Here is a 16,874-nt window from a genome sequence, read left to right as displayed (position 1 = left end):
CTTCATGAACCAACACAAAAGAAAGGAAATAAGTACTTCCTTCACTAGAGATGGGACTTGGGGAAAGAAATCTTACAATAAGCTGCATCTGCTGAGCCATTAAACTGTCTTAAGAAAGAAACGGAGAAGAAAAACCTCAAAAAAAATCAACACTAGCGAGTGTCAGGAAAGGATCCAGTGCAAAGACCCACGTCATGTAAACCTGCGTCATGTTGTACCAGTGAAAGCAGATTTAACACTGAAATGTTGCCCGTCTGGAACGGCTAAATGGTTTGGAAAACTTGACAGAATTTGTCAATCATCTTCTGCCTGCCAACAGATGTGTCTGTGTGCAAACTTCATTTGTCATCTGTGTGCAATAATTAGTAAAATCATTCTATGTGTATCATTTTATCCTCTTTATTGTAGAATGTACACTGCATCTGCATTTTGTTATACTTTTAGATATGTGGGCACATTTTTAGTTGGAAAGCTGAATATAAGAGCAATGCATACAAATGTTATGTTCCTGTACGGTCTTGTACATAAGCAAATTAAATAATAATTTTATTTGATTATGACTTTGGTGTGCACACACTTGCATCACAAGAAAACAAAATAAAAGTGTTAGTATAAACCTGTGTAAATTCAATCACTTTTAGTAACGTTTACAGTCTTATTCATGATGTTCATATATTATCTCACATTGAGCTCATACTATATCTACATTATTCTATATTATACATCCATTGTCTTATATACGGATTTGTGTATACATATTTGATCAGATCATTTGTGCTTTTGTCATTAATGCGGATACATTACTCCATATATGTCAATTTTCTTCCTTGTATTGCGTTTATATTATGCTGTATTGTCTCATCGTTCTTTACTTCTGTACTTTTTTGCATGCTGTTCCCTTTGATGCAGCAATACCACCACTTTCACACTGTGGCTCTAATAAAAGAATATCTAATCTAAACAAAAGTTCTACTCATTACATCATATATGCCTTAGGACTGACCAGCTCCCATTAAGTAATTCCCATTTCACAAAATAAAGGATCACATATCAATAATCCTTCACCTAATCAGGAGGGCATGTAAAATAAAGTCAGCGGTGAAAGCCAAATCGAAAGCAAAGCCACAGATTGAATGAAGGCCTCCTGCACAGTTTGCACTCTATAGGTTACGTTTGTGTCCCTTTGCTCCATTGCATTGCCATGTTGGACCAGACTTCTTAAAGTTACATTACAGTCAAACACTTTGTGCAGTACAATGCAGGAACACCTCCTTATAATGATCGTTACACAGTGTTACAGACAAAAGTAACATGTTTATGAAATGACATGCCTGTGTAAAACCTTTCATTGAATTGTGAAATTGTTTCAGTTAGAGTGAAAAACAATGTGTCACAAACAACAACCACTCATAGATATTACACACCACTATCTCATTCGGTTCTCATGTCCATTACTGCCTGAAACAAGGAAACCTTACGTTGAAGATACGCCTTTGTTCAAAAGAAGAAGAAGAAAAAAAGAGTACTGGAGCGAGAAACAGACGAAGGGACTGAAAAACAAGATCAAAAGATATGAAAACAGCCACTGAAGCAAAATGACCTCTGACCTCCTCAGCCCCGGGCCTGTGTGTGCATCCATGTATGTGGGTTTGAATGTGTGAGGGCAATGCTTCAGGCCACTGAGCGACTGAGTGTCCCTAACAAGGAAGGTTAGGTGCCTCCATCACGGGGGCAAAGGTCACCGGATCACCCAGACCCACGGTGCACTAACTCCTGCCTTCTGCAGCACAATCGATGCAGTTGATCCATTTGTACAGGTGAAGCTCCATTAGCAGCTCTAATGATCTCTTTTATTGACGTCACAACAATAAGAAACTGCTGTGTATTAAATGTGAAATAAGCCATGTGGTCCCCACTTGATAAACAGACTGTGCACGGTCGATTACAGAGGAAAACATTTTTTTACATCGTGACATTCATGTATGAGTGCACTTCATGAAAGTCAAAAAAAGAAGTTAGGACATCTTCAAAAGTCTGTGATCTTTTTTAGAAATTCTCCAGAGAGAGACACGCATGTGTGTGTGTGTGTGTGTGTGTGTGTGTGTGTGTGTGTGTGTGTGTGTGTGTGTGTGTCCTCTCGCTCTACCTCTCTCATGCAGGGATCAAACCTCGCTGCCCTCCACTGCCCCGGCCCACTGAAATCTGTCCCAGTTGGACCACTCTGTGGGTCATTAATATTTGAGTAAAACTCTCCTTTAAAAGCTCTTTCTGGTACAGAGGAAGTCATAATCCCCTCTACACCACCCCCCAAAAAAACATTTATGCTGAAAAACGACTAATATAAAAATCCTGCTTTGTTTCGAATTGAGTGAACAAACAGCCGGTCAGCACGTTTTCCCTTCTAAACTCCATAACACAGAGTAGATTCACATGTTCACTGGCTTTAGTGTCCGACTACAAGCATCCCATTGCAAATAATTGCATTCGGATTTCAGGATGCGCTGGATTTCCTCATGCTGCTGGCTTCCAGAACAAGCATGGAGTGCAACCACAGATAGTACAAACAACAGCTGATGTGACAAACTCACTGGAACTTCAACTACTTGAGGCTGTCGGATGCTCCTGGATGTAAAGTGGTGTTGATACAGTGACGGTGCTGCACACAGGTGCAATGTATTATTCAGCTGTCGTGTATTCCAGCAGTCAGGAGCTGGGCAAGTGATGTTATGAAGAAGCGCCTATACGAGAACCAGCTTTGTTCTCATGAATAAGCTAATGATACCAAATCACTCAAAAACGAATGAAACTGTTGAAGCAACTGAATCTGATTCAAAAATCAGTGAGTTGACATTTTAAAATACCCTTTAGGAAGATCATTACATGTTCAGATGAAGACATGTTAAGGTACTCTTAAAAAAACAACAACTATTCATTTTGGAATTAAACAAGTGGTACATAGAGTTGAATTTAGGGTAAAACATCAGAAAAATAATGTCTTTATAGGGTCCTCATCCTGGGAGCACAATAGACTTGCGATGCCCAACCTATAATCATCCATCATCTAGAACATCCAGATTTGGGTTAGATTACAGTTACATTAAGGAAAGGGTGTGTGTGTGTGTGTGTGTGTGTGTGTGTGTGTGTGTGTGTGTGTGTGTGTGTGTGTGTGTGTGTGTGTGTGTGTGTGTGTGTGTGTGTGTGTGTGTGTGTGTGTGTGTGTGTGTGTGTGTGTGTGTGTGTGTGTGTGTGTACCATCAGTGTTGTTGTCTTTCAACTGCTTCGTCAGCAGGGGCCAGAAGTAGTGAAGCCTGATGGGTAGGTTTTGTTCCTTCATTAACTTCATCAGCTGTATAGACAGATCTGAAACATTAAAAACAACATTAGTTCCCACAATAACTAAACTGCCTATTTAAATATGTTAAAGAAAGTACAGTGCTGTGCAAATGTAACAGAAGCATACAGTCAAAATCAGATCAGAGCTCTAAAATAGTTTTTAATTATTCAACGTAATGTAAATTGAACCAACAGAAGAAAAACAGTATGGTCAACTTTTACACCCAAACCGGCATCAATTCGTCCCTCGAGACGAGCAGACAGTGTTTTAATGTTTATGCAGGCTGGTTCACATTCTTCTGTCTCTTCCTGCAATCTCACACAGACTCCATGAAGTTGTGATCGAAGCTCTAATGGAGCCACACCATCACTGCTTTAATATAGCTTCAGATAGTACTTCATGACACTGGCTATGTGATTGGGATTATCTTACTCCGACGCAAAGTAAATGTACACACAGTACAGAAAAGGTTTGTATTGTGTGCAAGTGGATGTGTGTGTTTTTTTTTAATGAAAGTATGTGCATTACCTATCTTCTTGGCCTCCAGGGCGCAGAACAGAGTGAAGCTGAGCGGTGTACTGTGAAAATCTCCTTCCTGGAGCTCGTTGCAGTAGTTGGCGATCTTCTCTGCTGGCTGAGGAGGACAAGCGGGAAAAGTTGAGGCAATAAACAGAATACAGAGTTTGGAGGGAAGGCAGCTATCTTCTCATGGTACCGTGCTGATGTTGACGCAGTGTCTCAGGAAGAAGTTTCCCATGTTGGGCGTGTCGCTGCTGCTGTCCAACTGCAGCGACGGAAACGTCTTGAGCAAATGAAAAGCCGTGTCCTCGTGTCCCAGCGTGATGAGGTTCAGACACAAGTTCATAGCGTCTGCAGGGAGACAAAACGAACCGACACAATTTGTCAGGTGTGGAAAATAACATGGCCTTTATATCACACAAGTGACCACATGATGAGAAAACTGCAACCTACAACATTTAGTATCAAACCATTCAATTTATGTGTCGAGTCTTTTTGTAGTTTTTAACCTTTAAACCTGAGCGATTCCTGTGTGCAGTGTTCTATAAATTCAAAAATTGACCCACAGTTATATGTGTTTTTTTTTTGTTTGTTTGTTAATTCAGTGTGATACCAATAAAAAAATAAATGCCATTACTGATCTTCTGTAATTGCTTAATTTGTAAAGTATGCATTGCGCAACCCATATTTTCTTTTTCATATAGTGTAAAACACTCCATGTCTTGTTGTGCGTGTTCTGCATTTGCTTTGTTCATTTCATTTCATCTAAAAAATAAAATGAAATATCACTTCTAATGTCGGTATTTTAAGATGAAAGTGTCGTATCTGTTGTTAAGTGGTGCCAAACAAAGAAAATTAAATCGTGTGTTAGATGGCAGCACTCTGTCCTCATAGTGAGACGTCCCCGTCTGCATGCTCTAACCTGTGGGTGAGTGGGTGGGTGGGTTCATCTTCAGGTATGTTTAACTTTTAATTGGTGGCTTTCTCAGTGGCAAAACAAAGAAATCTCTCTGTGATCCACGTACCGGGGATGTAACCTCTCTCGTGCCTCAGACGTTCACACATCTCGGGAACGAGCTGCTTGTGTCCGGACCGCGTCAGAGTTAAGATGACCTGCATGATGTCCCTGTCCATCAGCCCGTAGTCCGCGCTCTCTGCCGCCTCCAGAGTCTGAAGATAAAGACGAAACATGAGGCGGAGAGTGGAAACTAGAGAATAGCAGCCATTCCCAGAAGCATGTGCGTCATCTTCACCACACAAACCTGTTTCATGCCCTCCATGTCTCCCTTCTCCGCGTACACATTGAGCAGGGACAAATATGTCTCGGGGCCCGGTTCGATTCCCGCTCCCTTCATGACTGGCAGGATGTTCTTTGCACTTTCAAGGTCACTGCGAAGCGACAGAAACGGTTAATACGCGCCAGCAAATAGAGTAAAATGAAAAGCCAAAGCAGAAAGGCGCTCACCCTGCACGAGCGTGACCCGTCACCAGCGAGCTGAAGACCGCCTCGGTGATGGGCAAATCTTTGCTCTTCATGAATCCCAATATGGTGCTAAGAAAATAGAGGAGGACAAGATGGGGAAACAGGTAATACAATACTAAATAAACCTTTACATGTGTAGCGTGTTTCATTAAAAATAAAACAGTGAATCCACAATAAGCAAATTTAAATAATACACGGTAGTTACAATTGGAGACCAAGTAGTTTTGATAAGGAAAAGGATTTCCCATATCAACAAATTAACAGGTGGACTGATCATATACAGCTTTAAATATTAAAAAAAAAAAATCTCAGTGTTAAATTCAAAGGTTGTAGATGTGTAAAAGCTAAAGCAGCGAGACGATAAAAGCTCCCCTTTATACCTGCACTGGTTACATAAGAATCTTAGAGTAATAAATTAGATTTTAATAGAAACACGGACGGTTCACAACCAAGTCATCCCACACTGGGGGCTGGACATGAAGGGTCAAGAGATACTACAGGGGTGGGGGGGTTCACACTCATATTTTAACACTTTAACTTTTCACATTGTGATTGTGCAATATAAGAAAACATCTGATCTTAAGATATAATCATACATTTATAAAGGGTTGCATTTGTTCAACTCTTACTGAGTGGAGGAAAAAGCTTTAGTTTGAGTCCAGACATAAGAAGCCTTCCTGTGTGGAGTTTGCATGTTCTCTATGTGCAGTTTTCTATAATCACTCTGGCTTCCTCTCACAACTCAGAAACATCTTAAGGTTAATTGATTGCTGGTGTGAATGTGTGATCGTCGTCCTGTGTTTTCCCAAACAAGTAGCTGAAGCTACAGAGAATAAAACTGAAAAATAGCTCACATCTTTCAGTTAATACAGAAAATACCTGAAGTCGATGAGGATTTCGGGTTTTATTCCCTTTTTGTTAAATCTAATGAACAAAATCTTCACAAATCTTTCAAATTAAAGTCGACTTAATAGTGACAATTTGTGTCAGAGACGGATAAATATTCTCTGTTGACTAGTCCTCACCTGGCTCCCTCGATGTCTCCGTTCTGACAGAAGGCTGCTATGAGTCTCTGGTAGGTCACCTGTGGACATTAAAGACACAAACTCAGACAACCTGAAATCTGTAAACAAACAAGAAATAATTAAAAAAATATGAGTGAAGCTGGCGGTTCAGACGATTAACTTCACAATCAGCGGCGATTTATTCTGCATACAAACCAAAATGGTTATAAGATTTTAAATTTCTGTTGAGCTGAGACGATGTGGCTCAACTCCTGTGCGTCCAAAAGTCGCACCACACTCACGCGGTTGGGCAGGACGTTGGCTGCTTCCATCTTGGCCAGGAAGTCGGTGGGGGAGAACTTGAACTCGTTCTGCAGGTAAACCTTCAGCAAAGCGTTGTAGTGACTGACGTCATACTGCGCACCTGAGGGGGGCAGTGGAGTCGACACGCTGCACTTCAACAAACCAGGACAAACTCAATATCTGACAGCACCACCTAAGCGACTTGAAGTTCAGCAGCACACTACGTCAGATGGCTTTTGCCCGCTCACCCAGCTCCCGCAGCTTCTCCCACACATGGTGGGCCAGCTCGGTGCGGTCCTCCGAACGGACCTCCGGCAGCAGGGAGCCGCAGCTTCGTAGCAGCAGCAGGGCCTGGTTACCACTGGGGTAACCTGAGGGGAGACAGGAACGGGAGGAGGGGGGGGGGTTAACTAGTTTTAATCTCTTGTCGCTCTCACATCGGCTTTCAAATAACACTCAACAACAAAATCTACTCAAAGTGAATAAATCGCTTATTAACAAGCCACACGTTGCACAGGTTTGATGAGTTACGGTTCCCGCTCTACATGAGGATTTACTTCCACATTTGGTCAGATAATCCAGATTATATCTGTTCAATACATTTACAATAAATACAGCCTTATTGTGCTGTATGTTAAGATATATTTTACACAAACTGGAAGCAATCAAACCGTAGCCTGACAATGTACCTCTTGATCTTGATAGAAAGAGATACACAGTCATTTATTTTATTTTGTAGTAGTCTATTAGATATTTCAATATTTGCATCTCTTCAACAACCTTTGTTTTATTACTTTTCCTTTGCTGGACGTACATTCTATATATTTATGTGTAGTTTTAAAGATATTTCTAACTAAGTTTTTCTTCAATAAGGATTCTCTGTGCAATGTATTCTTGTCATGCCCATTGTTTTTTTATTAGTTTTACTGATTTACTCGTTCTATCACTTTGTCAATCGTTGCACTTTGACTTGTATTTGCCTGCATGAAGTTGCCGTATGTAAAAGGTGTTACTGACTCATTGTCGTCAGGCGGATACGACGAGACTGAACCACCAATAATTTGATTTTAAAAAGGCCCGTCCTCCCACCTGTACCACAGATATCCATAATATATGAAGTACATCTCCTCCCTTCGTTGTTCATCCTCCTACCTTTCCTGCAGATGTCATGGAAGATGCGGAGCAGCAGCGTCTTGGTGATGCGACCGGTCCTCCTCACCGAGCTGTCCAGCTTGGTCAGGGCCCAGTCAAACTGCTGCGCCTGATTGGTCAGCACCCCGACGCTGACGTGATCCTTCTGCTCTGTGGCCACGGCATAGCGCCGCACGCACCCCACGGCGCACGGCCACACGCGACTGTGGAAGAGTCACGGCGAGAGTAGAGCAGATGATGAATGAAAGGAGTTTTTGGGAAGGGGTGGGTGCAAGCTGGGCTGCAGCACTGAGCAGAATGAAAAAAACTCTAAACAGCATCAAAGAAACACAACAGATGAATCTTTACTGCATTGAGATTAATCTGAGTCCAGACTTATCTCACTGTAATGAAGTAATAATTATAATGAAGATTGGAGACATCTGAGGGATGTTGGCCTTTTGCCACTAAAGTCTCCATTATATTCCTCCAAATCCTTACTACAACTTTAAAATCACAATAATCTAATAGAAGAGAGGGTCACTGTGACCTTCACCTCTTAAGCTTTATTGCATCACTCTTGAGTAGAAGTTGATCTGTGTGCAAAATCTAAAGAAACTACGAGTCTGTGTGGAAAGAAAAAATGAATCAAGCTCCTGAGAACATGGAAGAAGGGCGGCCTGCACACACAAAGCCTCTGGACTACAGCTGTCACCGTCAGGAAGAACTATAAAAAGCTAAAGGCTCGTCTACAGACTGTATCATCCGTTTTACTGGCAGATGCACATTTACTGGACATGAAAGTGGATTATTAGCAACTAAATTACTCCGTGTGTCATCATGTGTGTATTGCTTTGCGTGAAACTTCAAAAACTCAATAAAATCCTTATAGAAAACAGAGAGAAAGAAGCTGTCTTTTGAGGCTGAGGGGCAAAACGGACTACAGACATTCAACTACACTACACTACAACTACATTCACTGCACATTTTGGAGATTTGTTTTCTAGAAATCTCGTTACGTCTGAGTTTTTTGACCATTTGTTTTCTCCTGAAGGATCATACATCCCAGCTGCAGCACAAAAATGACAAACCATCAAATACATAACCAATCACCTTCACCCTGCAGCCAATTCAGAGTTACAGAGGAGTCTAAAATGTGTGTCTTTGGATCGAAATAGAACTTGAAAAGAACACACACAGGCTCATGAGAACATGCAAACTCCATGCAAAAGCCAGAACTCGCTGATTCAAATCATGGGCCTTTTCTTTCACATGTGCTAATCACTCATCCACCATACTAAGCAATGGTTATTCAATTACTCTCAAATATCAGTACACTGAAGAAGTAGATAACTCTGGGACTGGCTGCATGTGTCTGGATGCTTTATAATATGTTTTAGTTCACTATAGGATTTGTTTTTGTATAACAAATGTTGAATATATGAAAAAACCAATGACTGTTTTGTAGTAACTTGCACAACACTATCTGACTGTATGAATGCATGTTATGCTATTAGGATGTTTTGTAAGGAGCTGTGACCTTGAGGAGGGGAAATCTCACCACAGAAATGCAATTCGTTATGTCCTCTTTGTGGCATAATTTAAGACTAGTTTCTCTGTCGCAGCTCAACGAATACATATAGGTAATGACTATGACTTAGTTATATTGAAGTGGCTGCAGGATGAGAAAACAAACTGCTGTCTCATTGTGGGCCTTATGCTGAAAGCTTCACGTTGTGTCTCAATAACACAGGCTGTAAACAGATGCAGAAATTTAGTGATCTGAGGAGATGAATTTAGTATAATTGTGTGTAATCAGAAACGTGGTTACACAACCTCTAACTTCATGTTGCATAAAGCCGGAGCCATGTTTACTGTAAGACACCAGCTCATTCGCGTTTCCTAACACAGCGAGCACACCGGATCGCCCAGTGATGTTATATTATAGCAAACAGGCGAGTGTCTTTGGGTGTCATTGACCCTCAATGACACCCCGGCTGCTTCACGCGTGGAAGTAACGGGCTGCCCCTCACCTAGACGCCTGCTCCCACGCAGGGCTGATCTGCCGGGCACACACTCCGCTCCTCCGGCTGCCCGCTGCCCCGCTGTACAGCCGGCAGAGCGGGGGCCCGGTCCGCTTGGTCCCGGCGATCTGGAGCACACCCGAAGGTGAAAACTTAAGTAACCGGGCTGATCTCAAGAGCGCAGCCATGTTTGGTGTATCAGCATGGAGGCAAGGGAACATCCGCACCACGTGACTTAGTACAGGAAGTATCGCGAGAGTATCGATACCGTGTTTTCAGTTTGTGCACCGAGCAGGGATAGAAAATGTGCAGGGCAACAAATTATCCCCAACCACTAACAATTTACATCACAAACTTGCTCAAAAAGTCGAGAAAATAATAATACAATAATTTAGACGGTATTTTATGTTATTTAGCCTTTTCTCTTTCTACTGGATCACGTGTTAGTGGTGCAGTGGTTTGCACTGCCAGCTCACTGGAGAATGAGAGAACTTCAGTTTATGAAGTTTTCCCCTTCTCTAATTACTCTGTTCTTCCAGGGTCCAAAAAATGCATTTGAAGGTAATTGGTGATCTCATCTGTCTCATGGGTTTGAATGTCTGATATTTGTCTGTTTGCTAGTAGCTCTCTGTCTCTGTCCCATCCTTTCTCTCTATCTATCCCCAAACCCCAACCGGAGCAGCAGACAGTCTCCACCTTGAGTCTGGTTCTGTAGGAAGTCTAAATATTTGAGATTTTTTTCTTCCTGTAAAAAGGGAGTTTTTCCCTTCCACTGTCACTTATGCTTGCTCAGATGGAATTGTCAGGATTTTCACTGTAAAAGTCCAAACATGCAAACTCCACACAGAAAGGCTCCGAAACCAAGAATCAAAACCAGCACTGGCTCCAGAATGCATTGGACAGGACAGGCATGGAAAATAGAAGAACCTATATTGTGTGCACAGTGGTTTGTGAGTTAAGGATTAAATCTCGGTCAAAACATGTATGTGTAAAGTTTGAATGTTTTTCCCTTCTAAGATTATCAGTGTCTTGCAATTCTGCTTCACTATGATGGGGAAATCATCTGCTGAAAAGACCATTTGAAGAGGCTAATGAAAATGGATTTGCAGCATTTATAAACAGCCAATTGTTCTGCAGAAGAACAAAAAAAAACATCACACTACTCCTCACACTACACAAATAAATGCAGGATAAAACCAAAGAAGCTCAAATCAATATATTCAAACTTCATGGAAAAATAAAGGAATCTCAGCAACTTACATGATAAAATGTTATGACCAAACTACAGGGTTCAGAATGAACACCGATAGAAAATTAAATGATTCTGATAAAAGATATTTTACTTTTTTTCTTAAATTCATGACATTATTCAAAAAACGGTGCAACAAGAGGATAATGCAGTGATGTAGTGAGAAGCAATCTACTTACTGTGACAATATCCCCAGTTCCATTACAGCGAAGAACTGCCAGCCTGTTGGAGAAGGCTGTATAGAAGCTGGGTGGATGTATGCAAGAAGACATGAACCAGATTCAGATGTTGACATTGCTCAGGTGTACAATGATCATCCCATGAGACATGATTTAGATTTTCATGCTTTTATTAAGAACGTTTACAAGCATCAACACATTCAATAAATCTTGAATCAGTTCACTTCTTCAATCAACTTCCCCTTCTTCCTCTGCTTCTTTAAGTTTCCCTCCACTATAGTTTTTTCCTTCTCCATGTTCTTCTTCACAACTTCTCTTCTGCTGTGCTCGCTCCACAACTCTGCAGCCAGACGATGAATCTCGTCTGCGTTGGCGAGCACCCAAGCTTGAAAGAATTCACACTTTTTGCTTGCCAGATAAAACTTCTGCCTCTTTGCACCTTCCTCTCCATCTCTGGACAGGGCAGTTCTGGCCTTTGAGAGCACAGAGCGGAGTTGACTCAGGGCTGCCAGGCAGTATCCTGAAACATCCTTCCTGTCTCTGCCGGTCATGATGTGAGCCACGGCTTCCACCGCCCGGGCTGGCGCCGAAGGGTCCTCCTTGTCGAGGTAACTTTCACCTAATATGCGAGCCTCTCCGCAGTCTAATGCCTCTTGGATGGAGTTGAACACCCTGCTGGAGCTCAGAGCCTCAGACAGAGCAAGAACCATGTCACAGAATTCAAACATCAGGGAATCAGTGTCCCCATTAAACAGGGACACGGTGAAAGTGTAGCCAAAAAGTGCATTAACTACACCATAACAAACAAGAGGAGATGGACTTGCACACAAGGAACTAAGTTTGGGAATTTTTGCTGAAATTTTAGGGACATTTAATTTGCTCCTTTCCTTTCTGCTTCCTCTTTTAACATCTTTCACATTTGTTACAGATTTGCTTTGTTCCTGAACCACTTTTTCCAATGACCTGTCCTGCACATCTGTCGCTGCTGATTTCTCTTTCTCCAGTTCACTCAGTTCTTCTACCAGCCTCTCTCCCTCCTCATGCTCCTCCCACCAGGGCTTCCACAGAGGAATGAGCTCACCAAGGGCCCCATCCTTCACAAGACCCATAAATTTCTCCCTCTCTTTACTGCTGAGAAGTGCCCATAATTCCCCTTCTGAGAGCTTGTTGATATCGAGCCCCGAGAGCCGGTCAGCTAAGTCCTGCTCCCCTTCCACGCACGCTTCATCCTCTCCAGACAGCAGCTCGCCTCCTCCAATCTCTTCAAGCTTTTCCAAAATAGCGTCAATTTCTGTTTCCCTCTCTTCTCCAGACTCCTGAAGCTCTGCTAATCTGGACAGGAGCTCCACGGCCTGCACTTTCTCCGTCACATCTCTGTCTTCTTCATCATCTTGTAGAACGCCCGCTTCTTTTAACAAACTTCCCATCCCGCCGTGCGTCTCTTCTGCCTTTTGTTTGAGCCCCACAAGAATCTCCTGCATTTTCTTTTTGCCCTCAGCTTCTGTTGTCCCCATTTCCTTCAGCTCTTGCAGGACGGACTCCTTATAAAACTCCTCCGAGCACACAGTGTGATCCGGGCCTCGGTAACAAGCCAAGCTGCAATACTGGATGTTACATCGTGGACAGGTATAACTCGAGGGTTTGCATTGACACAGCATGCAGACTGCACTCTTCTTGGTGGCGTTGCCATCATCTTCTTCCTGCTCTTTGGTCTTCGCTGGTGCAATTAACTCAGCCTGTGCAGCTCCTCTGGAGGGAAGCAGGATCCCTTCCCTGGTCGCAGGTTCGTCCTCGGGTTCAGTCCAGTCCAGTTTGGGACCAATGTCTGTCAGCAGGTTCCTCACAGACGGAGGAAGTCTCCGTCTGAGCACTGGATTCATCAGAGCAGCGGGGTGTAGTAAAGGCAGGCGTGACGAGTGATCCGAGGCGAGACGACTAACAAGAGAACAAACAGAAACATGTCAGGAGGCTGTTTGGATTACAGAGGATTTAGCAGCGAGCTAGCTACACAATAACAAGCTTCACGCGGCGCCGCATCCAGAAAACAGTTCAAACTATTTTCAGCCGCCAGAAGAACTTTGCGGACAAACGTGAACCCACACCGTTAAACATAGTTCTCAAAAAATAAAACTGAGGGAGTAATATGACTTACTGTATAGCATGTGCGCCGATGGAAGCGTTCCGTTTGTTGTGACTAGGAGGCCGCCATGTTGTCAATGACGTAACATCTACGTATGGATGACGTACGTCACGCAAGCGCTTCATCGTGAATATGATATACACTAAATTCGATTCTTAGAACTATGTAATTGTCCTTACATTATTCACTTGTTAATAAAAGTGAAAATATTAAAATAAATAAAAAAATAATAGAATAACTTCTACTACTTCTACTATTATTATTACAACCACTTCTCCCTCTATTCATCTTCCCTCCATTACCTGATAAAAAAACTAACCCTAACCCTAACTGTTTTTATCCCCACCTTTACACAAACACTGCTACTGTCATCACTGCATTTGAATCTACTCAGTTGATGACTATCTGTGGTTTAATGTTCCTAAATCATGCAACAAATGTCCTCTGTAAATGTTAAAAGATCAGGCCAAACAAACCTATTATATATTAAATGTTCAATTGTGACAAACTTAACAACAATGTATGCATGTCACAGTCGAGGTAACAGTCTCTTCATCTAACTTTCTGCTGTCTGTGTTGTGCACTTCTGTGTGTTGCAGGAGATCCTGGCTGCACTGTGAGTCTACATCTCCCGCAGGGCTGTTTGCAATGAGGTGATTGTCTCCTGCAGGGGGTCAAGCATGGTAAAGGTCATGCAGGTGGGGAGTTGTCAGATGGCTGTCCACCCCTCACCGGGCCAATGGGGCTCTCGTGCCGCCTGTCAAGCCCTGTGGGGAGAGAGTGGGGAGAAGGGGTGTCTGAGGACGACGTGTGCCATGCTGTCTTGGCCCCGCCCCTGGCTGCAGTGCCAGCAGTCCTGGGTAGTCAGCTGCCTTCTCCGATCTCCCTTCTTCTTTCTTCATATGTCCTGTGACATATTAGTACACCATCGCAAGATCCACGAACTTACTGGCTGTTACACCAGCGATATGTGGGAGCATTAGGAACAAGGTGCTGTCCTTTCTGAATGAGTCCCAGCACAATTTTCTTGAAACTGTTTGGGAGGAATAGTATGATTGTCAATATTGCCATCTAAGATAAATAATAAAGGTATAAAGATCATGTCATTCTTGATAAGAAACATTTGCCATCTTTTTAGGTGTAACATGTTTCACTTAACCACATTACCACATACAAGTCATGAAGAAAGTTATTGTAAAGCTTATTAGCTTTTTATTGAACTATAAACATTACATTGTACATATAAGATATTTCATATGACATACATACTATTTAATTTATTGTCATGACGCAAACATCCATTTATAATACATAAAGCATTTCCTGTGCATTCAAACAAGTGCAACACCAATAACTATGGTGTTAGTAAGTTGCAGACTACATGATGGCTTTGATACAATGATATGAGGGTGATAGCACAAACCTAAAAATGAAATCGAGGTAACACGCTTATATATTTTCCCTCACAACCATCACATCACTGCAAAATACTGGCTGAAATGCTCCCTCGCGTAGGTTTAAAGCTCCACACTGTCCTCACAAAGATAGATGCACATGTAAATGTACACACACGCGCATGTCCTGCTGTCTGCCACCAGCTGATAGGTGACAGGAAACAGGCTCTGCCTTTTGGGCATGTCCAGGCCCGGCATGTCTGGATCTGTCTGCTGTAGAGTGTGTGTGTGTGTGTGTGTGTGTGTGTGTGTGTGTGTGTGTGTGTGTGTGTGTGTGTGTGTGTGTGTGTGTGTGTGTGTGTGTGTGTGTGTGTGTGTGTGTGTGTGTGTGTGTGTGTGTGTGTATGTGTTTGTGTGGCGCGCCCGCAGTGAAAGGGACCTATGTTGATGTGGATTATTCTGTCACCTGTCAGCTCAAAAAGATCTGGCATTAGAGGACACCCGAAAAAATGTGTGTGTGCGTGCATGCGTGCATGCGTGCATGCGTGCATGCGTGCATGCGTGTGTGCGTGAGTGTGTGTGTGTGTGTTTGTTGGGGGTGCAGAGTCCTGCCCATTTCTTATGTTTTCAGATTCCGTTTCAAAGGACCTGCAGCAAATACATCAGTCTGACTCATTTTTGCACAACAGTCAAACTTTCTCCACAAATGCAATCAAAGGCCAAAATGTGGAAATAGCAAAAGATGTAAAATTCTAGATTAATAAATATATCACATAGAGTGGAAGGAAACAAATGAGATGAGATGGAAAAGTGCAACTTACTGAGTGAAACTCTCCAAGATGACCGAAAAATGAAAATGAAGAAAATTAGCACTTATTAATCAGCATAATTGAATAAAATATGAATACATTAGTTATATCCTGCAGCTTTTATGATGTCCGAGGATCTGTGAACATCTGAATGTGTTGAAACCTTTAAACAAACCTGTCAAAATTTTAAATGACAAAATTGCATCATGATTTTATTACAATATTTATTACCTGCTTTTATTTCTATTTAGCATGTTAGGTTTACCTTATGATAGATTTTTATTGATTTTGGTCTTTTTTTTTTCTTGTTTCTGTCTTTTTTTGTTAATTTTTATTTTTTATTGCATCACGTATTTAGTTGACCAGATAAACCACAACTACTGCTCCTAATTTTCCTGCATAGAAGATACATTAGGATTATTGTTTCATCAATTTAACACCCAAACTTCAAATATAAGTCATCTAAAATGTAAAAGTCATGAAGATGTACAAAGATACAATTCAAAATCTTTTCGTTTAATTCAATAAATTTGATCAATTGAGACATGACAACAAGGGATCAGAGGAAGTGTATATATTTGTTTATACATGTTTCAGTCCAGTTTTCCCTTTAAATGTGCAGAATAAAGATTTTTTAAATCATATAATCAACCGTTCCCATCTTCTTTTTGGAATGGGGCACACTGCATGAAGATGAATTGGTGTGAAGTGTAAACAATGTCTGGCACTAAATCTGTGAATGTGAGCCTTCATGTATGAATGACCTAAAACCTGACCTCACAGCGCTCTCATCCTCCTTTCAACTGATTTTTCATGAATGAAGCTAAGAATTCTACAGCATGAAAGCATCAATGTACTCCTTCAATAATACATGTCCAGGATCCATTATTTACCTTATCTTTTTTTTTTTTTTTTTTTTTTTTTACCTCTTCACAAGAAGACACCACTTTGTCTCCTCTGGCATCTCTTCTTATCTTCTTCCCCTCTTTCTTTGTAATTGACCATCTCTGCAAGGTCACTCAATCCACGTAAACAAATCTGTGTTTCCTGTGCAGCTCCTCGACCTGCCTTCTCACTCTGTGTGTGTGTGTGTGTGTGTGTGTGTGTGTGTGTGTGTGTGTGTGTGTGTGTGTGTGTGTGTGTGTGTGTGTGTGTGTGTGTGTGTGTGTACAGTATCTGTGTGTGTGTACAGTATCTGTGTGAGTGTGCGCTGAGTGCATCATGGCGTGTGATGCGCTAAAACACAGGTAGATGGAGCGGTAGCCTCTCGGTGACCTAAAGAGGCTGCTGACAGCGGTGACAGTA

At 42.0% G+C, this 16,874-nt stretch overlaps 2 protein-coding genes across 2 annotated transcripts in view; both read right to left on the bottom strand.

The window, feature by feature from the left end:
• The window catches only part of lrpprc (leucine-rich pentatricopeptide repeat containing), a 70,937-nt gene extending 60,934 nt beyond the window's left edge, over nt 1–10,003 (bottom strand). The window contains exons 1-11 of the mRNA XM_080482278.1: nt 9,808–10,003; nt 7,796–7,998; nt 6,892–7,014; nt 6,643–6,764; nt 6,362–6,420; nt 5,319–5,405; nt 5,116–5,242; nt 4,879–5,023; nt 4,050–4,204; nt 3,863–3,968; nt 3,253–3,360 (exon numbers count right to left, since the gene is read on the bottom strand). Coding sequence (XP_080338404.1) covers nt 3,253–3,360; nt 3,863–3,968; nt 4,050–4,204; nt 4,879–5,023; nt 5,116–5,242; nt 5,319–5,405; nt 6,362–6,420; nt 6,643–6,764; nt 6,892–7,014; nt 7,796–7,998; nt 9,808–9,986 — 1,414 coding nt within the window. The 5' untranslated portion in view covers nt 9,987–10,003. The remainder of the gene's footprint in view (nt 1–3,252; nt 3,361–3,862; nt 3,969–4,049; nt 4,205–4,878; nt 5,024–5,115; nt 5,243–5,318; nt 5,406–6,361; nt 6,421–6,642; nt 6,765–6,891; nt 7,015–7,795; nt 7,999–9,807) is intronic.
• A 1,378-nt stretch (nt 10,004–11,381) lies between these two features.
• znhit2 (zinc finger, HIT-type containing 2) lies at nt 11,382–13,436 on the bottom strand. The gene is made up of 2 exons (XM_080482192.1): nt 13,379–13,436; nt 11,382–13,161 (listed from the first exon to the last, which is right to left on the bottom strand). The coding sequence occupies exon 2, from the start codon at nt 13,104–13,106 to the stop codon at nt 11,442–11,444; it is 1,665 nt and encodes a 554-aa protein (XP_080338318.1). The 5' UTR covers nt 13,107–13,161; nt 13,379–13,436; the 3' UTR covers nt 11,382–11,441.
• Between the last annotated feature and the right edge of the window lie 3,438 nt (nt 13,437–16,874).

The sequence above is a fragment of the Lipophrys pholis genome (assembly GCF_963383615.2).
Source record: "Lipophrys pholis genome assembly, chromosome: 15".
In the NCBI taxonomy this organism is placed as follows: Eukaryota; Metazoa; Chordata; class Actinopteri; order Blenniiformes; family Blenniidae; genus Lipophrys; species Lipophrys pholis.
Note: the sequence above shows the minus strand (reverse complement) of the source record. Positions and strands in the feature narration are given on the sequence as shown.